The following is a 25,024-nucleotide window of genomic DNA, read 5'->3' as shown; positions in this document are numbered from 1 at the left end:
GAGATCCACAAATTCAGGATTGCCTGATTTACCTGAAATGTTATGAAGCCTCTCTAGTTGACTTATTCTCCTATGCTCCATAATGACCACTTCTCTTGAACACATATCCTTCTTTTCCAGACTCACAACAGAGGACCTCCTTGACTCTTATTATGTCACAATGGAAATAGAAACCATCAGAAACAAATTCTTGCAACAACTCTTACCAAACACACAAACCTACCTATATCCACAGCCATCCTACCCCTTCCTGCTGTTACAACAGATGTTCCTCCCATCCACGGTCAAAATGTCATCTATGCTTGGGATCCTACCTCCTTCTTAGAAAACTACTATTGAAGACTTCTTCTACCCCATATATGCTTGCCTCTTCCTTTTTCCTAGTATTTCTTAAAATAGTTCTTTCCCATTAAACTCATAAACTTTCCTCTTTTATAGCCAACTTCCCTAAGAACTCTGTTTCTGGCTTCACTTTCTCCTCACTCCTTCACCTACTGTGATCTGTCCTTTGCCCCAATCACTCTAGTGAAATAGCATAGCGTAATATTCTTTTTGACTGGCAGCACCCGACATGTCCTCTGCCTTGAATACTTTTTTCCTTCGGGACACACATTTACTATTTGCTTCAGTTATAACCACATGACTGACATCTTGCCAACAGGAATGCATGTGGAAAAGGTATAACACTTCCCATCTGAGGCACTCAAGAAAAGGTGTGGGTTCTCTATCTTCTCTCTCCCATCCACCTGGCTGACAGAGTTGCAGGGTGGAAGTGTCCTGGATTCCTAACAGAAACTGCCACAGAGTGCTGCCCAACCCTCAGGAGACTGACACAGGTGCCATGCTCTATACAGAAGCTCACAGGATCGTGCTACCCATTCCTATCTTAAAATATTGAAGACCTCACTGCTTTCAGCATAAAAATATGCAAGATGGGCCCTGGATGGTCTGACTGCTGCTTCTCTCTCCTTCCTTATCTTGCACCATATTCTTTCTTACTCTCATCACTCCAGCTATACTAGTTTTTGAATTCCCTGTATATGCCATGCTCCCTCACTCCCTGTTCAGGCTCTGCAGGGTCTCTGAAAAAGCTATTCCCACTGCCCAAAATGCTCTTCCTTCCTCTCATTGCCTAGTTACCTCTGTCTTACCCTTACCCTTCATACTTTAGCTCAACAGTCATTTCCTTCGATTTTCCCCAGTTTAGGTCAAAGTTACCATTATATATTCTCATAGAACTATCTACCTTTCCTTTGTTGTATCTATCACGGTCATAATTTTGCACTTATTTGCATAATTATTTGATTACTGCCTGTCCCTCTCACCTCACTGTAAGTTCCCTGAGAACAAGAACTGAGTCTGTTTTTTGCTCACCTTTGTGTCCACAACACTTAGCACTATAGTGCCTGGCATATATTAAGTGTGTAATAAACATTTATGGAATTAAATAATGAAAGCCTGTCACTAACATCCCAGAGAGCTAGTACCAGTAGTAAAATACCATTAGTAGCTTTCCATGAAAAACATAATTTACCTGTCACATTCAAGCTCCTCAGGCCATCGGATCCCAAAAGTGTCAATTAATTTTTTGCAATCAGAATATACTTTCTCACAAAGTTTACGACAAGGTGGAACCACATGAATTTGCTCTGTGCAGGTTGGTACAAATGCCTTGCAGAGGAAAGTTTCAATGTTTGGTGAACATTCCAGATTTGCAAGAGGAAGAAAATGCTATTAAAGACATCAAGATACAGTTAGAAAACATTTTAATAATAGATGAATAAAATTAATATATTTACTGTTTAAAGTATATACTTTTTCACTTATACTCCAAAAGAATCTTTAAATCTCCCTCTACCAGACTTATGAACTCTTCATACACAATGAAATACTACTATTTTATTCAATCATATATTTTTCAAGAAGACATGGATTATTCCAGGGAAATCACTTGTCAGAATCACCAAGAAACTCCACATTGTCAAATCTGATGGTAAATTCTGAATGTTCCTTCTACTCAACTCTTAACAGCAATCGACACAGTGGCTCCTAGCTTCCTCTTGAGGCCCCTTCCAGGACACAAATTCTCTTGGACTTCTAGCTGTCTCATTGGCTGTTCCTTTTCTGGTCCTCTTCCATTTCCCAATTATGATCACTGAAATGCTCCAGAGCTCAGTCCCCAAGACCTCTTCTCTATCTCTACTGACTCTCCGGGGAAACTCATCCAGCCTCCATCTCTACTGTGAACCACAGACTTGAATGAGCATCTGCTCCAGGACAACTCCATTTGGCTGTTAATGTGCATCTCGAACCCAAAGTATGCAAAATACAACTCAATCCCACCATATCTCTGCCTCCCAAACACTCCCTTAGTATTCTCCATCTCAATAAATAATGCCACCATTCACCAAGTTGCTCAGGCCAAGAATCTTACAACTCTTTTTTCTTTTCTTTTCTTTTCTTTTTTTTTTTTTTTTTTGAGATGGAGTATTGCTCTGTTGCCCAGGCTGGAGTGCAGTGGCATAATCTCGGCTCACCACAACCTCTGCCTCCCAGGTTCAAGCAATTCTCCTGCCTCAGCCTCCCAAGCAGCTAGGACTATAGACGCATACCACCACGCCCAGCTAATTTTTGTATTTTTAGTAGAGACGAGGTTTCACCATGTTGGCCAGGCTGGTCTTACAACTCGTTCTTTACTCCTCTCTTCTTTCATCCCATCTCCAACCCATCAGCAAATCCTGTTGACTCTCCCTTTAAAGTATATTCCAAATCTGACCATTTCTCACTATTACCACCCAATCTAAGCCACTATTGTCTTTCACCTTGACTACTAAAATGGCCTCCTAACAGGTCTCACTACTTCCCACACTTGCTAATCTTACAGTCAATTTCCCAACCAATGTGATTCTTTAAAATGTAAGTGTATCCTTGTTCAAAGACTCCAATAAAATAAATTCCAAAGTCTTTTCCAACTCCCAGGAGCCCTTAAATTTCCGGGTTTCCCGCTATGTCTCCAGTTTCATTTCTGGCCACTTTGTCTCATTTACTCCATTGCCACTACACTGGACTTTTGCTTCTCATAGTTTCACGTGTATTTCTGTCTCAGAGTCTTTGCACTGGCTGTTCCCCTCACCTCTTCACCCAGATAGTGAGTCTTGTGCCCTCATTTGAGCATTTGAGTCTCTGCTCAATTCACCTCAAAGAGGCATTCCTGCCCATCCTATCTAAAATTATCCTGTTCTTATCCTTCTCATTACCCTGGTTTGCATTTCTTTTAAGGCCTTATCACTATCTGACATTTCATTATGCACTAGTTTATTTAATTTTTGCCTTCACCACTAGAATGTAAATTCTAAGAGGGAAAGGATTTTTTCTATTTTGCTCACTGCTCTATCTCCAGTGCCTAAAACAGTGTCTGCTACATGGCCATTTCTCTATATTTACAGAATAAATACATGATTCTCCAAAACAATAGATGAACACTGAAAAAGCATATCAATAAAACATTTCAGAGCATCAAGACAAAGAGAAGATCATAAATGTTTCCAGAGGGGGGGAAAAAACAGCATACATGTAACTAAATTAAACTGTGAATATTTGATAATATCAGAAGCTAGAAAAAAATGAAAAAATAACTATCAAATTATAAAGAAAAATGCATTTCAACCTAGAATTCTAGATCCACTCAAACATTTAGAGGGTAGACTACTGACATTTTTGGCGCTGTAAGGAATACAAAATTTAAACTTTCAAGTATCCCTGTTTAGGAAGCAACTAGAAGATGTAATATTCCTGAAATAAATTGAAGGAATATATGAATAAACCAGGAAGGAAAATAATATGGGACCCAGGAATTAGCTGATTCAACAGTGAAGAATGACAAGAGAAATTCTCCGTGTGACAACTACAAATCTAGTCCAGAAGCAATCAGAGCACATTTGACAGAAGGGCAGATGGCTGAGGAAGAAAGGTCTCCAAGGGAAAGGAGTGGGGATTGAGACTGACAGATTATATGTCATTTTGAGCACTAGGAAAATTGCTGCCAGGTGTATGACAAGTCTGTTAGGATATCTAAAAACAGACATTGTTACATAAAAAACAAAGCAAAATACAGCTACTGTGTTAATTGTCGGGAGAGTATTAAAAACATAAATGTACTCAAAGTATACTACCTGACTCAGCAGTGTGCAATATTTAATATTTCTAGTAATGTTATCAGTGACTATTCATTTAATAAAAAACTGTATTAGGAGAAGTAAAAGTGGCAGGGTAAGAGAAATGAATTATCAACTACCCTAATAGGAAAGAATAAACAGAAACAGCCTGAAGTTCTAAACTGATTAATCTATAACCAACAGAGTAAACCTGTTAGTTAGAATGTGGCCTGCATACCAGAGGAACACCTAAAAGAGTTCAAAGAGGCTGCCTCTCAAGCGCAGGACTGGGAAGTGGGTGGAAAAGGTGGGTAAGGACTATTATTTTTCTGTTCAAAGCCTTTTAGTATTGAGGGTTTTCTTTTCCAGCTTTATTCAGGTACAGCTGATGTATGATAAACTGAACATGTATAAAGTATACAATTTGATAGGTTTTGAAATGATTATCACAATCAAGGTAATAAATATATCCCTCACCACCAGAAGTTTCCTCTGGCTCCTTTGTCATCCCTTCCATTCTCCTCAGCCCCTCAGTAACTCTCACGCCTGACAACAACTGATCTGCCTTCTGTCACTGCAGAGTGGCATTTTCTATAATTTTACGTAAGTGGAATCATATAGTATGTTTTCTTTTTTGTCTGGCTTCTTTCACTCAGCATCGTTTTGTGATTCAGTCATGTTTGATGCATCAGTAGTTCATTCCTTTTTTTTTTTAGACGGAGTCTCGCTCTGTCGCCCAGGCTGGAGTGCAGTGGCGCAATCTAGGCTCACTGCAAGCTCCACCTCCCAGGTTCACGCCATTCTCCTGCCACAGCCTCCCGAGTAGCTGGGACTACAAGCGCCCGCCACCACACCCGGCTAATTTTTTGTATTTTTAGTAGAGAGGGAGTTTCACAGTGTTAGCCAGGATGGTCTCGATCTCCTTACCTCATGATCCGCCCGCCTCGGCCTCCCAAAGTGCTAGGATTACAGGCGTGAGCCACCGTGCCCGGCCAGTTCATTCCTTTTAATTGCTAAGTAGTATTTCACTGTATGGCTGTACCATAATTTTCTTAACAATTTACCAGTTGATGGACAGTCTGAAGTGCCCATGGGACATTTGAGTGTGGAATATCTACTAGCAGGCGGTTAAATAAAGCTATGTAGAGGTGAGACTTTAAATTAAGGATATGGATTTAAAAGTCATCAGTATAAAAGTGGTAATTGAAATAACTGGCTGAAACTACCTAAGGAGAACAAGTAGAGTGAGAGATGAAAATTCTGATTCAAGGGAAATGCACTAACTATATATTAGCATCTCCTTCCACTAGAAATGCCATTGAAATGAAAGAAAAGGTTTAAAGGTAAAAAACAAAATCTATAACTGCATTTAAAAAATAAGGAAAGGGCTCCCTATAAGCTTTGGGAAATTTTTGAAATATAAAAAGAAGCAATGACAACTTCTTTCATCAGTATGGCCAATTAAATATCTCCTGCCACAAAACATTCAGGTTCTGGATAAAGTGCAACAAATATACTTTAAAATGCATTACTGAGCACTGTACATACCTTAAAACTAGACTTAAAACATATAAACAAAAAGCAATAAAACTGTAGGGAGAAATGGACAATTCCATGGTCATGAGAAATTTCAATATATCTTCTTTAGTAAATGAACAGTCAAGCAGACAAAAATTAATAGGTAAATATAAGCTTTGATTACAGACTACAATTAACAATTAAGTCTGACTTAAAGGGCATATACAGAACCCACACCCAACAATTAGAGGACAATTGCTATGGAGGATGTCAGACCAGTGGGAAGTTCCCCTGTCCTGATAGGGCAAAGTGACTAAGCAGAGACAGGGTTGCCACAAGCAGAGACAGGGTTGCCACCGTTGACATATGTTATTGCTTTTATTTGAATGATGCTCTGAGATTGGATACTTTGTCACCTCACAGGAACTTGGAGTGCAAACAGCATGGTACTTTTCTCAGTTTCCTCCATCGTGAGTGGGAGAGAGTGCCCAGACGGTGTGCAAATCTTCCTCTGAGCCTGAGGTAGGAGAAGGGGAGCTGTGGGCAACTAGTAAACTCTAGTAAACTCTTTGTTTACTGTCCCAAAAGAGCCTAGTTCCTAAATTTTTTGACTATCTGGTAATCAGATCCTTTGGTGGAAAGAATTAAAACACACTGTGTTTATTCAGTTCTTCTAACTCAGAAGCCATGATTAACTGGTGGTCAGCACTTAAGTAATTATCTAGTTCAAGGGCAGGCAAAATGAATGCAATACATGTACTTTTGCTATACTAAAACAGTTTTCTTACATGGAAAACACAAGTCACTTCCCTAAAATTCTTCTACAGTGCCAAAGTTGGCTAATCCAATAACGTTGATATTCCTGCACTGTGTGTAGGATAAACTGAATGCTGAAAACTCAGATACCTTCAGAGGCCAGCCAGGTAAACTCAAATGCCTGTAAGACGACAGGGAGTATTTGGGAAGTAGCTGCTACTCAACTCCAGCAGACTATTATTTGGAAATGGGGGCACAGAATTGTCAGGTATATCCATTTTTCCCAAGAAAACAGAACTTAGATTGTTATGTATAATTTCCCAAATTTTAGATTTTGGCACTTTAATCTATACATTTGAAACAGGACCCCCTCCCCCTCCCCACCACACACACACATAGAAAAATCAAGTCTCAGTTCAGATCCAGTGTGGGCCACCAACTTCCAAGTTCAGTTGCAGATGAACAGCCTTAAAGAATTTTAGACTTGGAAGGGACTTGAGAGAAAACCTTTAAGTTAATTATTTTTGAAGTGTATGTGTGTCTGTGCATGCACACATACACATTTTGCCAAGAAACATTTTCCTTAAATAAGAAGTTAAAAGGAGGCCGATATACTAAATAAATAAAAGCACAGTTTCTTGGGCTGAAAAGGAAGCTCTCCCTGCTGAGATACCTCTCACCATTCCTCTTTGCTACCAGTGACCTCAAAGTACCTCCAGAGATCACAGATGGAAAACCACTGACCTAATCTAAGCCCTTGTTGGATCAAGCGAGAAAACTGAAGCCACTTTCTTATTAAAATTGTTACTCACATTCCAAAATGTACTCTGATTTAGAAGCTAGGTATCTTTATTCCTGATTGAATGCTACTTTTACCAATTCTATGGCTACTGATAATAAATCAGAGCTTTGGCTCATTTGGTACTTACCAAAAACCAGGCACTGTGCTTTTTCATATACCATTTTCCTTTATCACAACTTGTTCTCTCCACCTTGCAGCTGAGGCAACTGAGACTCTGAGAGGTTAAGTAACTTGTATAGTCACAATAGTAGTAAGAAGCAGAACTAGGACCAATGTCCCTATGACTCCAGAGTATGTCCTCTTTAACCTTCACTCTGTGCTGCTGTCCATTTCTCCCTGAAAATTACCCTTTCCCAAAGCACAGCGACAGGCAGAAATGCCAATGAGGATGAAGGGAAGCAAATATATCAAGAGGATTGGAACTCTTCCACATGAAAGAAACTCTTCAGTTTAAAAAAATTAATGTTCACAGAATACATATCAAACACTTTAAAACCTCAAGCTATGTTGATCACATTCCAGATGATGATGTATCTCCTGAAGCAAAAGCAAGTATTCCATCATATAGAATACTTTCAGAACAAATTACAGCACTTTAAATAATGGGTAGTCAGCCTAGTATTGAACTCGTTATACCAATCTGTTGAAACATAACTAGGAGGAACATATTTTCAGTCTTTTGAAGTAAAAATCATGATAGAAATATTTTATGTTCTTCCTCAAAATGTCCTGGGTACCATTCTCAGAAACCAAATCTAACATGACACATTGAGATATTTCTTATGTCCTTAATTTTATGCTATGAATTTCATCATGTTATTAAACTAGCATTTAGCATGGTAAGTGCCAAACCTGTGAATTAAACTCATGAATTAAAGTGCAAATCCATGAATTGAGTAGATATCAAACCTGGTCACATCAGTCTGTTCCTTTTACTCCCCTTTAGTGATACCACCTTCTTCAACTCTCTTAGTAACCCAGTGCCTTCGTGATCTCACTTATAAACTCCTCCTTTCAAATTTCATTCTCAAAAAAACTCATAACTATCAATGTTGGTTCTGAGATTCTACCATTCAATAACCAAAACAGTGCTATTTATTACAGTTTCAAAACTCAAGAAATAAAAGGTCAGCTCCTTTAAGGAAATGGTCAGTCCCTGGCAGAAATTCCTGGAAATAGCAGTTACTATTAGTACTGGCAGAGATGAGAAAGAAGAAGGCATCTGAGAAGGCAATTCACATCTCTATCGTGAAAAACAGCCTGAGCCAACAGTAAGAAAAATGAAAAATGAGAATCAAAATCAAAATACATGGAGTATTTTATATAATCCTTTGTTGGAAATAATGCCAGCATTTTAATTCTAACTAGGTTCTAAATCTTCTTTAATTCTAATACTTTAATTCTAACTATTTAATTTAACTACCTGTGCTCCCTTTGGCAGGTAGTTTTCTGTTTCTGAGTCTCAGAGTATCCACCAGTAAAGTGAGAGTGATGAACTAGATGACCACTAAGGAGATTTATGGCTCAAAAGTTTAGGAAGAGGGTAACAAAGAATTGAGGAGAAGAACTGGAGATCAATTTCAAAACAACTCTGTAGGTGCTACAGTGAAATTTTCTCCTTGGTAAGGAACATTTTTTTTTTTTTTTTTTTTTTAAAGAGATAGGTTCTCACTCTGTGGCCTAGGCTGGAGTGCAGTGGCACAATCATAGTTCACTGCAGCCTCCAGTTGCTGGGCTCAGGTGAGCCTCAGGCCTCAGCCTCCCAAGTAGAGAGAGAGTCTGTGTTGCCCAGACTGGTCTTGAACTCCTGAGCTCAAGTGATTCTCCTGCCTCAGCCTCCCAAAATGCTGGGATTACAAGTATGAATCACTATTCCCAGAGAGTAACACTGTTTTGCACTGTGCTCTAGAGTGAATATTTACTATTTGGGGGAATCCAAAAGTAGGTAAGACACCATGGAAGCTAAGAGGGATTCAGGAATACAACCTGGCAATGAAAACATAGGCTCCTGACCTAAGCTTGGCCATTTGTATACTCTGGGTATTGTGATTCCTGGGGAGAGGGTTATGCAAAAGAACAGATATAGTCAGATTATTTGAGGAAGCTGCAATGCGATCAGTAATTCCTGCAGTGGCCAAATAAGCGTCCACTGACAATGGCTCAGGAAGTATCCAATGGTATTGGCACTGGTGACAAACTAATCCTGTGGTATGACCTTAGCTATGCCCCAGTTCCCTTTGCTCCTCCTTACATTTTGAACCTGGTTCTCCTGCCTTCCCATTGATCTTACAAGCTGTCCAATATCTATCCATTTTCGGCTTAGTCAGAATTAGTTTCTGTTGTTTGTAATCAAGAAGACCAACCAGTACAGAAAAAAAAAACATACAGAATGGTTTGCAAGTGATCTCAGCAAAACAGGAGGAACTCTAGAACTGGGTTTCTGGTCTGAGGCCAAAGGCAGTGAGCATCCTGTTAGTATTTAAAGATGGAAATCTGGCAACCCATGGCAAAGTGAATTAAGTTATCCTTGTAAGCACTTAGCTTGGTTTTTGCTTAGCTTCTCTGTACATATTAGAGTGATGTGCCCCGTGAACATGAGGCTATGGGAGATCAAATGAGTGGCTGCTGCCAGAGAACCAGAAAATAATATAAAAAGCATGAGTTATTCAGATTGTAGGGTAAGGTGTGGACTTCTAATGGTACTGCTTGGTTTAGGAAGAGAATAACAAACTGGCATCTCTGAATTTTTGACTCAAGGTGGGGAGCAAAACACTAGGCTGGGCACGGAGGCTCACACCTGTAATCTCAGCACTTTGGGAGGCCAAGGGGGAAGGACTGCTTTATGCAAGGAGTCCAAGACCAGCCGGGGCAACACAGCAAGACCCTGTCTCTTAAAAAAAAATTAGCAGGTTGTGGATGCACACAGCCCTATAGTCCCAGCTGCCTCTGGGGCTGAGGCCTGAGGCTCACTTGAGCCCAGGAGTTCCAGGTTGCACTGAACTATGATTGTGCCACTGCACTCCAGCCCAGGCAACAGAGTGAGACCCTGTCTTTAAAAACAAAATGAAACACACACACACACAAGGACTAAAAGGACTTAAGGCTTAAGGAGTTGAAAACCAAGCAGTTTGATCTGCAGGTGGCTAAATTATATCAGTTTAATGTGCTTCCCATGCATGTAAGAGACCTGGTGATATTGTAACTAGGAAACAGTGAGACCCAGAGTTCTGCAGTGGGGACACATGACAAGGCTCAGGATATCACAGAGTGCTTGGAAACTGCAGTTCTCAAGGTAGACCCTTTCTGTAAGAAGAAAATAAATAGCCCCCTGCCCCATCCCACCAGTCTTCAATGTCTCAACCTATAACGAGAGTTTCACCCCAGCATGCCTTGGGAACATCAAGTCAAAATCGAATCTGAAAAAAAGACCTACAAACTAGTTGTAAGACTGTAATTTATATTGGTTTCTGAGGGTTACAAATTGAGGAGGAAATAATACAATTTTAGATGGGGCTAAGACATACTGATACAGGGTTATTTCTCAGAGATTCTAGATTCCGTGTGTTAGCTTCAGAGACTGGGCTTTTGGAGGTAAGATGATAAATGGTCTTTTGACAAGGGTTCAGTGAGACCTAAATCCAACCCACTGCAATTTTCCAAGTTCATGTATGCACACTTAAAATAGTTGTATTTAGCAAAAGCACAATCGTCATATTTGTTTCCTGGGTAAATGTTATTATGGTAGGGACCAAACAAAAACCATTAGGGTCTCCCTCCCTACCATGATAGAAAATCAAAAACCATACTGCAGATTAAGGGGACTTTCAGAGATTGGCAACACCACTAGAAACACACTCAGGGGTAACAGTTCCCACCACCTGCTCATTTCAACTTTCCAGTGGATTGTCTTAAGCAACCTCAACTCAATTGGCTAAGGTGATTCTCCAGATGTGGTCTCTTTCCTGTAGCAAATAGTTAAAGCTCAGGCACCTTGTATGCCTCTCTAAGCTAGCCAGTTCTTTCTTCTACAAAAGCAATTTGTTCTCACCCAGGAGGGACAGCAGCATATCTTTGCCAACTTGCCTTAGCGCAGTGGTTCCCAACGAGTGGCCCCTGAGTGAGCAGCATCAGCATCCCCTAGGAACTTGTTAGATGTGGAATTTTTCCACCCCATCCCAGACCTATTGATTCAGGGACTCAGGGGTGGAGCCAGTGATCTGTGTTTTAACAAGTCCTTCAGATGATTCTGATGCACACCAAAGTTTAAGAGCTTCAGCCTTAGGGGAACATCAGTGTGCTAGCATCACATCAACTCTGTGCCTCAAATTCAGTCAGTGAAACATATCACCAACTTCACAGGACATCACACTAATCTATCTTATCGAAGACATAAAGATGATGAGGCCATAGACATGTACTCTAGATGCCATAGTAAGACACAAGTGCAGATGAGGAGATTAACCCTACATAATTAAAAGGGACCTTGGCTTTTGCTACTAGTTCCTCATAGAAACTAAACAGGAGAGAACATCTAGAGATCATCAAGTCAAGTTACCTCTCATGAACTGAGTGTTACTGAACTCACTAACTCATGATGTCAGAGACCAGTTGCATTCCATCTTCAAGTGGCCGGGTAGATCTCAAAGATATGGGAAAGTAGCACATTCTCAGAATGCCTGCTTCTGCCATATTACAATCCTTTCCTTAAAACACACCTACGGCTTCAAGGAGAGTTCCCTCTGACCAAATGACTCATGAAGAAACAATTACAGCCTGGCTTACAATAGCTGGCCCCAGCCAAGAGTGAGCTACTGTAGGATTATAACTCCATTCAGAGGTGACCCTAGCAGGCAGAACTTTAATCCCTGTCTATGTTATCAGTAGAAAGATGGTCTCAGGTAAGAAGTTACATTGATTCATGGACTATAGCTAATGGTATAACAAGATAGGGACTTGCAAGCAACAAGAGCTTGGAAGAGTTCTAGAGAACTGGTATTAGGAGTCCAGAAAAGCAGTATGTGACGGGACTTCTCCAAAATGGGCCTATAATCTCAAAAATAAAATTTTTTTTGCATGTGAATGTAAACCCAAAGTTCCCAAGACAGAGGAGGCTCTTAAATGTGTAGACTAAATAATCTACTCTGTGGATGTCAATCAGCCTTTTCTCTAGTTATACCAGTATAGGCTTAATAGGCTCAGGAACAAAAGGGTCATGGTGGCAGAAGAGTGCCCAGATCCAATAGCATAGACTTCTCCTTCTTGGGGTGATCTGGCTATTGCTGAGTAGTTCATTTGCCAGAAGCAGAGCAGTAACCAATCTTAAGCCCTCAATATGGTATCATGTCCCAGCAGGATCAACCAACTATCTAGTGTCAGGTTAAGTATCCTGGCTCCTTTCTATCCAAGACTCATCCTAATTGAAATCCCCTGCTTATAAGTTCCCAAGTAGACCATACCTGTGCCAGCACCTTAGCTGTAGCATGTTTCCTTACAGCCTGAGCTTGAATTCTAGCCCACCTGTTGATTCTATGAGCTACCTGCTACTCTTATAATCAATTCCTTTTCTGCTTAACCAGTCTGGGTACACTAAGGTGGAAAGGATATAAAAACAAAAACAAACAAACAAAAACAAAAACCTTAGAACACAAGGAAAGGAGGCTCCTTTTTCAGAGTTAAAAGAATTAAGAGCTATATAAAATCAGTGAAGAACTGGATCCTTTCCTTATTCCTTATACGAAAATTAATTCAAGATGGATTAGAGACTTAAATGTTAGACCTAATACCATAAAAACCCTAGAAGAAAACCTAGGTAGTACCATTCAGGACATAGGCATGGGCAAGGACTTCATGTCTAAAACACCAAAAGCAACGGCAGCAAAAGCAAAAATTGACAAATGGGATATGATTAAACTAAAGAGCTTCTGCACAGCAAAAGAAACTACCATCAGAGTGAACAGGCAACCTACAGAATGGGAGAAAATTTTTGCAATCTACTCATCTGACAAAGGGCTAATATCCAGAATCTACAAAGAACTCAAACAAATTTACAAGAAAAAAAAAAACCATCAAAAAGTGGGCAAAGGATATGAACAGACATTTCTCAAAAGAAGACATTCATACAGACAACAGAAACATGAAAAAATGCTCATCATCACTGGCCATCAGAGAAATGCAAATCAAAACCACAATGAGATACCATCTCACACCAGTTAGAATGGCAATCACTAAAAAGTCAGGCAACAACAGGTGCTGGAGAGGATGTGGAGAAATAGGAACACTTTTACACTGTTGGTGGGATTGTAAACTAGTTCAACCATTATGGAAAACAGTATGGCGATTCCTCAAGGATCTAGAACTAGATGTACCATATGACCCAGTCATCCCACTACTGGGTATATACCCAAAGGATTATAAATCATGCTGCTATAAAGACACATGCACACGTATGTTTATTGCGGCACTATTCACAATAGCAGACTTGGAATCAACCCAAATGTCCATCTGTGACAGACTGGATTAAGAAAATGTGGCACATATACACCATGGAATATTATGCAGCCATAAAAAAGGATGAGTTTGTGTCCTTTGTAGGGACATGGATGCAGCTGGAAACCATCATTCTAGCAAACTATCACAAGAACAGAAAACCAAACACCGCATGTTCTCACTCATAGGTGGGAACTGAACAATGAGATCACTTGGACTCGGGAAGCGGAACATCACACATCGGGGCCTATCATGGGGAGGGGGGAGGGGGGAGGGATTGCATTGGAAGTTATACCTAATATAAATGATGAATTGAGGGGTGCTGACGAGTTGATGGGTGCAGCACACCAACATGGCACAAGTATACATATGTAACAAACCTGCACGTTATGCACATGTACCCTAGAACTTAAAGTATAATAAAAAAAAAAAAATTAATGGAAACCATTGTTTTGGACTGAGCTCCCACACTAGGAACTCCTGCACTGGCCCAACAGACCAGACCAAACCGTAATGGAGTCACTGTGCTAGGTGCCACACGATCAAATCAAACTTAAAAGCAGATCTTTTTTTGTTTTTGTTTTTTTTAAAAAAAGCAGACAATTTACAGATTCACAGCATTCAATCTAAAGAGGCCTGGTCAATGTGAGCTGGCATAAGAAAGTCTCCTTTGTTTCAACTCTGTAAAGAAAATAACTTTGAAATGACCAGTTGGCTTTTTCTTCCTTGTCTCTGCTTTTTTCAGCTTTTTCTACCCATAAATCCCTCCCATTTTGCTCAGCTTAGCAGAGCCCCTTTCTATTTTGTAGGTGGGATACTGCCCAGTTCATGAATCAGTAATAAAAGCCAATTTGATCTTTAAAAAAAAAAAAATCAGTGAAGAAATGACCAGGGCAAAATAATATTAAAATAAGTCAAAGTATTTTTTGGAAATGAGTAAACAAGTGCAAAAAAGTAATCTAAGAAAATAAGCCGTTGTCAAAAAGTAGAACTGAAAGTACAATGACAAAAACAGATAGGTTGTTTTACATTCCCTCCACCAGAATATAAATTCTGTGAGGTCTGTTCGTGCATTACTGTATGTCAAGTACCTGAACAGTGCCTCAAATATTTATTTATTTAGGCATTCAAATATTTGTTGAATGAATAAATACCAGCTGGTCTCAGTGAAATATACAGGGAAAGGACCAGCTAGCTCCTGATGCTATAATAATATGATAATGGAAGGAACCATAATATGGGCCTGGGGTAGGTGGCACTGTAAGGTCCTGAAGGGAAAGTCTGGGCTAGAATTTTAATTGAGAGGGATCAAAAGAAGGAACTGTTTGGCTTCTTAAAAATATATAAAGCATAACCTAAGCAGAGTGGTCCTGTGGCAGTATCTTGGCAGTGCCTTGCTTCCCTGAGTACTGAAAATATGGGATATATAAACGTTTGTCACTTTTCTGAAGCATGAATCAGAATCCCACCGGTACATGGAAGCAAGCCACATCAACAGTGAACAAGATCAAGTGACTCCAAAGCATCTGATCCTAAGCTCAGGATTTGTGCTTTCTACTCATGGTGACATACACAGTAACTCCCATGCAGTGAGAAAAGTTATATTTCTTGCTCTAAATTGGCACCAAAAACAAAGTCGATTTACAGTGATGGTGATGAAAACTGAGTGAAAGAAATTTAAAATGTGGTTGAAAAAAAGTGATGAACCTTAGCAAAACAATAGTCTCACTAAAGTCTAAAGGGGCCCTTAAATGTTTTCAGTTACACTTCATTGGGCAAATACTGTTAAAGTGGTTATAAAAGTCTTGAGTAAATTCTTTGAGAATGCCAATGGACTACTGTATAGGAAAGTGGTGCAAATTTTGTTACTTATTTTCATGAATGTGATCAATCTCAGGCAAGTCACCTTCTTTAAAAAATGTAAAGTGGAGCCTGGAATACAAGAGAATAAAAAGCAGGAATTTACATTATTTCCATAATGGAAAACTAGTTATTTTAAAACTATTTCTTGTGAGGGACCATTAGAAAATTTAAATCATTTCTCCAAAAGAGATTTCCTTTGGAAATTAGACAAATGTACATATTAACTGATTGATACTACAAAGGAATTGATCTAGAATCAATTTTTTTTTAATATAAACCTTAGAACTTGAAAAACTACAATTCTGGGAAAGCTACATATTCAGGTACATATTCAATAAATATGAATGAACGAACACATGACAAATATATAACCTAGAGTAATAAAGTTTCATTTTACATGCCACGTTCTTGGGGAAAGGAAATAATCACACCAGTCTTCCCGTGGAATACTAAGGAATGGGCTAGGAACCTTGTGCTTATCAGCAGAGCCTCCCAGGAGAAATATCCTTTCTCTTCACATACAGTCCTGCCCTTAATCTGCAGATTCAAAAGAAGGAGTCAAGGGACTTTTCCTGCTACTGCAATGCAACATCATGAAGGAAGGTTTCTACCTTTAAAACACAACAGTAGTCATTATACATGCAACTGGCTTGGAACACTTCTCAGTATTTATTTCATTTCATATGACTAATATCTTACTTTCAGAATAGCTACAGTTATTTTCAGATAGTCTTTTCTGAAAAACAAACAGGTTAATCTCACTAAACATTTTCTTTCTTTGTGTATGGACATACAAGGGTAGAGAATATGGAAGAAAGGTGAAAGCAGGAAGGGACTGGACTCTTCTAAAAGCAGGAAAATAAAAATGCTTAAAAGCCACTATGCAACAGAAATAGATATTTTCCTTAAAAGTCTGTCTATCCAGCTTTTCTCCATTTATTTTTAACTGAATAGAGACATTCTAACAGCACATATTAACAGGTGGAAAGGAAAGTTTTTTGTTTTTTGTTTTTTTTTTTTTGGCTCACTTCCCTTTAGACTGCTTAAAAGGGGAATGACCACTTGCTGTTCCAAACACAATACGTGACCTGGCTTTTGCCTAGACCTCAATGAAGGCAATTGAAATAGAAAAATACAACATTCTTGTTTCCATTTTCCCTACATCAGTCTCAGCTCTTTCGGGATGAAATCAGTCTCTCAAGGGACCTCAATCTCACAATTTGTGAAACAATGCTCTAGATATGAAACAAAAGGAACACAATGGAAAAGCAGCAGCCATTTGTTTTTCCACTTGGGCGAGTTAGACTGTACATCCTTTTCATTACAAAGCTCAGTTACTATGCAGAATTGTAAATTAACTCTTTGTAATACAAATGATTTCAGGTTCACATAATAAAATAAGGAAAAAACTGAAGTCCCTCATTTTAAGCAATCTCCAAAACAAAATTAAAGAACCAAGATATCCCAGTGAGATCCTTTTTGTTTGTGATAAATTTTACTTAAAAAAATTTATGCGGAAAGTAAGTAATATATAACTCAGGTAATGTATTAACATAAGAATGCACATAATGTCCACTTATTACATTCTACACTATCCTTAAAACATTTTCAAATACTTTAAACCAAGGTTCAGCAAACTGTAGCTCCTGGTTCAAACATAGCCCACTGCCTGTTTTTGTAAATAAAGTTTTATTGAAACACAGCTACACTCATTTGTTGGCATATTGTCTGTGACTGCTTCTGTGCTACAATTTCAAAGTTGAATAGCTGTGACAGAGACTGTATGGTCTGGAAAACCAAAATAATTTTGTCTTTAACAGTAAAAACCTGCAATCCAAACTTCTAAACCAGGGGGTCTTGAACTTTAACACTCATAAGAAACACCTGGGCAGCTTATGAAACCACAGCTGGGCTCCATCTTCAGCGATCATGATTCAGTAGGTTGGGATAGGAGTCTGAACTTGCATTTCCAACAAGCTCACAAGCTGCTGGTCTATGAACTAAAGTTTAAGAACCATTGCTCTAAACCATCTCATATAATCACAGATTAAAAATGACCATAAATGCTTACATTCTATAGAACAGGCTAGCTGTTACAAAATGAAAACTAGGAACAAAAAAGGAGATAGATCTCTTGACTTATTCGGGATTCTTGGTGGCTAACAGTACAATTCACTGCCATAGCCATCAGGCAATTCTTCAGCCCCTCATCCTAACATTAATACACAGTGAATCCTGGAAATTCAATAGGAACCAGCAGAAACTAAAGGCAATTGGGTTGGAGGTGTATAACCTAAACTGATCTTTAGACAAGCTATAAAACACATTTTTAGTAAAAGCCAACTTACAAGCAGCTATACTTTAGTACTCAACTGGAATATACACTTAAGGACTAAAGTATAATGTTTGGGAAAAAAAGATGCATATAGCTTATAATCCAACGGTCCAATCAAAAGTTGAATTCCTTTACTTCATATAATAACTAGAAATGGTTAAAAATCAGATTCTTTAAACAAATTCTAATAAGTATGTGTAGAGCTAATGTGGGAAACAAAACAGAGGATGTCAACTGATACATTTCATTAGAGCTAGGCTCAGACAGGATGAAAAAGAATGGTATGTAAACCACCTAAAAATATTAGTATGTCTTTGATTTGGACACTCTGGATGATAGAAGTGGAAGGTAAAGATTTGGAGGGAAAATTTCCTTTGCTGACTTACTGGGACATAAAATCCTACCTTTTTCTTTATTTAGCTTCTATGGAGCCTCTACCATGCTCAGAGGCATTGTACTTAGTATTAGGGATAGAAATGGAAAAACAAACAAACAAACCAACCCACCATCCCTACCTTCAACAAATTCTCAATCTAGAGACATGTAGATCACTGTAAAACAGCATGATAAGTATAAGAACAAATGTACGTTATAAGTACTGTAAGGGTGTATAGTGGGCTGATTAAATATGCTCAGGAGAAAGGTGAAAGAAGGGTTCACTAAAAACAGTTATTGCTTTAACTGAGACCTGAGGAATTGAGCAGGTGAAGAAAGCTAGGTAGACAGACAGCTCACCAGAGGATACAGTGTGTGTAAAGATACAGAGGTGACAGAGAGTAATATGGATTTGAATTCTCCAAACAGGTCAGTTGGCTAAAGCAGTTTGTGCAATGTGGGATGGTACAAGATGGGAGACTAGACAAGAAGCCAGGGTCCCACATGAAGGGCCTGGGTGCTCAAGAATCAGGTCTTTATTTCCCCAGCCTTAGGGAAAATGATGAAGGATTTTAACCCTAAAGTGGACTGCACAAATTTGAATTATAGTAAAATCACTGTGGCACCACTAGAGAGACTGAAGATTAGGGAGTTAACTTTTGCTTTGTTTTTGTTGTTATTGTTTTCATTTTGTTTTGGTGAGTTGAGGTCTCACTCTGTTGCCCAGACTGGAGTGCAATGGAACGATCATAGCTCACTGCAGCCTCCAACTCTTGAGCTTAAGTGATCCTCCCACCTCAGCCTCCAGAGTAGATGGGACTACAGGTGTGTGACACAGAGATTTTATTTTTGGTCTAATAAGACTTTGTATTCAAGGCACTTGTAAGAAGGAAAAAGAGCTAAACAGGTAAAACAATCACCCAGTTTAATTTTTATCTAAATGAAGTTTGCAGAGAAGTAGCAAAGTGTGAAATTTATACATTGCATTCTAAAGCATAAGAAATATTATCTTGTTTATCCAATAAGGACAAGGGCCTTAAAAAAAAAACAGTTAAAGATGACATTATGGTCCATGTAGACAGAGAAGACTACCAGATTGGAGTGCCTGAACCTTGGACAAATCATAACTTTTCTGGGTTTCAGTTTCTTTATCTGTATAATGAAGGGTTCAGGGGTTCTTTACCTGAGCTATAAGTATATTTCAATATAATTTGTTTTCGTTGTAATCCTACCCATTTTATTTATTTAAATATTAAAACTTATTCTGAGAAGGGGTTAATGGCACAAAAAAGGCTAAGAAGCTCTGTATGATCTTTAGGGTCACTTACAACTCTCAAATTATAGGATTTTGGACATTCAAATACAGGAACTAAAAGAGAATACTATTGTATAAGGAAAAATAGGAATGGGGTGGTAGGAAAAACACAACAGTATAGACTAAAAAATTACATATAGGGATTAAAAGCCTGACCCAGGTTGACAATATTTTTGCCTTTTCATTTCTCTTTCCTTTCTTCTGTAGACTTAGGTTAACGCTGGTATTGTGACTGCTTGAGGGCCTTCTTCTTGTGTATCCTTAAACTTACTGAAGTATGATTTATAGCAAAAAACAAACAAACAAACAAACAAACAAAAAACTTCATTAGCAAAGGCTATGAGAAAAGTTACTTACATGTGGAGAATTATATAATGAAGAGATTGGTAGTGTTAGCAATCACATAAAAGAGGTAAGAACCAAAAGCCTTCTTGATAATATCCAGGCACAAAACTACTTGGGAAAGAAGCTAGGTAAATTAAAAAGTAACTTTTTTTTTTTTTTGAAAGTAAAAAACAATTGGTTCTACATGTGTAGAACAAAGCTAGTTGCTACTATCTTATAATTATAGGCATTTAATAGCAGGGATGTAGCTCTCTTGAGTCTAGATGATATCAATTTATAAGGTCACTGCTAGCATTCAAATTTAAAATGGTCGCCCAGGTGCAGTGGCTCACGCCTGTAATCTTAGCACTTTGGGATGCTGAGGCAGGACGGATCACTTGAGCCTAGGAGTACAAGACCAGCCTGGGCAACATAGTGAGACCCCATCTCTAAAAGAAAAAACAAAAACCTTAAAATGTATGTAGTTACCACATACAAAGGAAATCAGATTTAAAAAATTTTTAAAAATTTAAAAAAATTTAGGAACACTATCAAAACATGAACACTACAAAACATCATCAGAGAAAAAGTGAATGAATGAAGTAATTATTGTTTCACAGTGTTCTCACTATATACTTTATACACTTTATATTGAATCAGACTGAACCATCAAAATGGTTCTGATTAATGAAAGTCTCAGTGCATCATTTGTTCAGTGTTCAAAAGGACATCTTGCATCAGTTTGAAAAAAAACACTGAAAGATAACAATAATACAATCTGTATTATCCTTTTAAATAACATCCACTTAGTATTTATAAGCTTTCCTATTCCAGACATGAGTCCACAATGAGGCAGTCAGACGACTATTCAATTGAACAACAATAGAAAACTATCAAAGCTGCAAAATCAAATCTAATCAATTTTAAAAATAGTATATATATTAAATTTGTAGGGATTTCCTCTCTTAGCAACAATCTGAGGGAAAAAAGCCTTTACTATTCTCAGTTTTTCTGGAGAAAAACTACAAAAACAATACAAGTGTCCAGTTCCCTTCAGGAGACTTAACCTAACAAATCTGCATGGGAAGGCAGGTTCCTGTCTGTACAGGTAGTTTTCTTCCCACACTCCCTAGTAATTTGCATATCTCTAAACCAGAGACAGGTAACTAAGGCACCTAAGGCAATCTTTAGTGTCACTGTACTCCTCTCAAGTGGTTTCTTTTAACAAGTATCTTATAAAGAACATATTATGTGCTATGCTTAGAAAACAAAGTCACTTTTCAGAGTCTTTGTGATAACCTTAAAATACAGTCTACAGCAACAAAATATTCTGATAATTTATTTATTTCAGAAAAACTGTACCAAGTGAATATTACAACTACTTATAAAAACATGTAGATTTCTTCACTTTTAGTCCAGGCAATAAGTATTACATGTTCACTGAATTAGAAAAATATTCAGAATTCGCATTTAGAGGAACTATCATACTTGATTCAGGAAAGCAAAATATTTTCCAGGTACAAGGCATTTAGAAATCATTTGTCACCATACTTCATTATATAAAATGAACCCTATTTAAACGAGTCTACCAAACCGGGCCGCAAATGTACATAAAACATAAGTCAGTAGAGGGATTTAATTTTCAAAAGGGCTTTTCAAAACACGACTTGTACACAACTTGAAGAAATCGGCTGTGTTTAAAAATAAGTCACATTACTAGTTTCTAGAACAGAGCATAAACTACTTTTCAATAAAGGTATGAAGCACTACTCACCTCCATTTCCACGGCGGCAATACTCTGGTCATAATGACCCATCAGATTAGGGAAAAATGTCATGTTGTAGGCCATTTTCATACATCTGGGAACAGTAATTGGTTCACAGGTGAAGAGACTGTGCCCTCTTATGAGGGGTAGAAAAATACACGTCAACAAAAATGTAAACGTTTCCATTTTCTTCAAATTCCTGATTTTACCACATAGCTTGGATGAATCACTCTTTGCATCCTCAGAAGATCCCCATCCAAAGATAAAATATTCAAATTCCTCATTTCACGATTTTACTCATTTTCAGGTTTTCCTGAAAATGAGTCCTGGGTCGATTACTGTAAAAACAAACAAGAGGGTATATTAGCAACATTTGTCATAAACTCAAATGTGGAGTCAAAGTGCAGAGTTAAGATTTTCATCCCAGGTAACAAACACTGGAAAAACAACGGAAAATTCTGTCCTAGCGAGATACTCTTTCACCTGCCTTAGCATGGAATATATCATTTGCTAAGGAAGCTGTACCTCTAGGAAACCGATGCTAGGAGGTTGCTGCTGTATGGAACACAGGGTTAAAAGGGGGAATGGCAAGAGTAAGATGGAGGAAAAAAGGAACGCTGGTGATTCGGAGTAAATCATAAAGGATTAATATAAGCATACAATCTAAGAGCCCCTGTTGGAAGGCTTATTAAGTACAAGAAAACTAAGGCCCTGGGAAAAAATTCCTTAAGACCCAAAGAGTTCTTAAACTTGTACAAGACTCTAAAGAGTCAATTTTTGTGGCAGTCTTAGAGTTTTCTCGTTTTTCAAAAGGCCAACTAGAGGGAGACTTTTAGGATTCCTCCAGCGGAGGAGCAACATTGCAGTTCTCACTGGCTAGGAGGGTGTAGCGCTGCCGTCGAAAGGAAAGTGCGCAAATCCGTCCCGCGGGAAGGGCGAAGGCAGTCCCCTGGGGGAGGAAGGCTGTGGGCCCCGGATTACGAATTACCCGCGCCCCAACACACACTGATGGCCGGTCTGCCAACGCCCCACTCCCGGGCACCTGCCCCAGGCCTAGAGCCAGACAGCGCGTTCTTGGCCTGCGCGGTGCCGCGGGGCCCCGGCACAGCCAGCCTTTCAGAGCCGGCTCCCGTTTCCGAGGAAACTCGGGTGCGGGCCGTCCCGCCACCGCCTCCCCAGCACCTGTGGCTCCCGGCGCGCCTCATCCAGCCGCGGCCCCTCGCGGCCCGCCCAGCTTCCCCTGGCACCCGCCCGGCCCCTGCCCAGTCCTCGGGCAGCGGTCGAAGGCCGCTCTCCCTTGCCTTCCCCGGCTAGCCCACCGTCCCCCCAGCGACCTGAGACGGCTTCGGGGAGCGTCCGGGACTGGAGCTGCCTGGAGAGCCGCACGGGGAGCGAGAGCTGAGCGATCCCGCGAGACTGCGCCGCCAGGTCGGGCGGGCAGGTCCGGGCTCGCGGCGGCGGCGGCGGTGGGACTGGCCCTGCGCCCGGGCACCGCCTGAGCTGTGCCGCCCGGCCTGACTCCGCGGCCCGCCAGGACCCGGCCCCGGTGAACGGGCTTGGGGTGCCGAGGTCCAGCTGTGGGCCCGGGAAGCCCCCTCCACCTTGCCGTCTGTTACGGCCGCCGAGGCACAAGGCTGAGCCCCATCTCGCTATCTGGGTCCGGAGGGGTTCACTTTAGAAGGATTTTTTGAAGCTCTTGGCGCTCCCTCTAAAAGAACCCACTTCCTTGCGGATTTCAGGAGCCAAGAATCCTTAAACGGGGCCAATTTGCTCTGTAAAGTCAGTTGCCCAGTGACTTGAGTTCGAAAGGAGATACTTCCTGGACAACTGCTATATAAAAACAACAACAACAAATCCTTTTATTAATTCGGGGAGTCTGGTCACCAACTGGATGCTCAGGTAGCAGTGGGATTCCAGCCCTGGCGGGTCCTACAGTTTTATTGATTCAAATCCTAATAGGAAGTTAACTGCTGTAGAAATCAACCTAGTTTGGGGTACCAACCCTGTCAAAGATATTAGATAAATTACCCTAATCTTTCAGGGACATAGTTTCCTCACAATATGGGAATGACAATCGTTGTAGTGATGGTTAACGTTAATTGAGCCCTGGCTGTAAGACAAATAGTGCCAAGTTCGTTGTGTTTACACCTATCCTGTAAGACCCTCCTATGAAACAGAATTGTATGAGAAGCAAAGGAACTTGTAGAAGTACTTTGAAAAATGCAAAGTAACTTGTAAATGGAGGCTATTCTTGTCAGATAAATCATCCTGTTGCAGAAAAGGAATGTCATATTTCCATACCTAGAAGGACAACACTGAACAACCAGAGTAAGGGTTTTGAAATCTGTGGGGAAAAGGCTTGAATTTGGAAAGGGGAATTCCTCCCCAGTTTTATCAAAAGCTTAAGACTGATGTTGGGAGACAGATAGTGATGAAGAAATATTAACATCATTAAGAGCTGGATAGTTGATGTATTGCAGAGTAAATTTCTATGTAGGAAGAATATTTCCCCCTAAATTTCTAAGTTTCTACATCGGAAGACTCTTTCTCTCCAATTTCTACGAACTTAATGAATCTTTTTGTGATCAGGCTCTAGTGACTACTAGGCAGTGAAGTATCGCTAAAAGTAGTAATTACCAGGCAGTGAGGTATCACTAAAAGTATCATTTAAAAACGATACTTTTTAAAGTATCATTTAAAAACGATACTTTTTAAAGTATCATTTACAAACGACACTTTTAAAGTATCATTTGAAAACGATACTTTTGTAATTCAAATGAATACTTGTTCCACGATTTGGAAGGAAAAATTGTAGTAAGTTGATTTATACAGAAATAAAGATTGTTTTATTTTTAATTGTATTTAATTATATAGTGAGCAGTGATTAACTGGAATTATTAATTTTTTTTGTCAGGATGGATTTGGAACACTTAGGCAATCATCTGTATCGTTGCTTGTCTTTCACTGTACAAATTTCATCCCAATGGTATGAGATTAAGAACACAAACTTTGGAGCTGAAAACCCCTGGGTTCAAAACCTAGCTCCAGCACTTGCTGTGTGAACTTGAGCAAATTATTCAGATCCTCTTTAGTTTCTTCATCTGTAAATATGGAACTATCTGACAGTTTTCCTCATTTTCCTTCTCTTTCTCTTTGCATTGTTCCTCTGGGCTGATGCTAGGGGACAGTGGTGACCAAAAGTAGAAGAAACAGACTTTTACTTTTGAAGGCTAATTTTGCAAGGTACAGAATTATAGGTTAGTAGTTTTTTTCTCTCAGCAGTTTTACTCCACCTCTCTTCTTGTCTACATGGTTTCTGAGAAGTTGGATG

At 39.4% G+C, this 25,024-nt stretch overlaps 1 protein-coding gene and 1 long non-coding RNA gene across 4 annotated transcripts in view; one reads left to right on the top strand and one right to left on the bottom strand.

Annotated features, from left to right (window-relative positions):
• Positions 1 to 23,587, bottom strand: part of FZD6 (frizzled class receptor 6) — a 36,077-nt gene extending 12,490 nt beyond the window's left edge. The window contains exons 1-3 of one of the 3 annotated variants that reach the window (XM_033202362.1): positions 23,028 to 23,587; positions 21,703 to 22,031; positions 1,535 to 1,731 (exon numbers count right to left, since the gene is read on the bottom strand). In XM_033202362.1, coding sequence (XP_033058253.1) covers positions 1,535 to 1,731; positions 21,703 to 21,879 — 374 coding nt within the window. In that variant the 5' untranslated portion in view covers positions 21,880 to 22,031; positions 23,028 to 23,587. Of the gene's footprint in view, positions 1 to 1,534; positions 1,732 to 21,702; positions 22,032 to 23,027 lie in introns of those variants that run through there. The other 2 variants (XM_033202363.1, XM_033202364.1) reach the window with 2 other exon arrangements.
• Positions 1 to 25,024, top strand: part of LOC117078858 — a 130,008-nt gene that overhangs the window by 18,526 nt on the left and 86,458 nt on the right. The window lies entirely within an intron of this gene.

The sequence above is a fragment of the Trachypithecus francoisi genome, unplaced genomic scaffold (assembly GCF_009764315.1).
Source record: "Trachypithecus francoisi isolate TF-2019V2 unplaced genomic scaffold, Tfra_2.0 Lachesis_group7, whole genome shotgun sequence".
In the NCBI taxonomy this organism is placed as follows: domain Eukaryota; kingdom Metazoa; phylum Chordata; class Mammalia; order Primates; family Cercopithecidae; genus Trachypithecus; species Trachypithecus francoisi.
The sequence above is the reverse complement of the archived record's forward strand: the minus strand, read 5'-3'. Positions and strand labels throughout refer to the sequence as shown.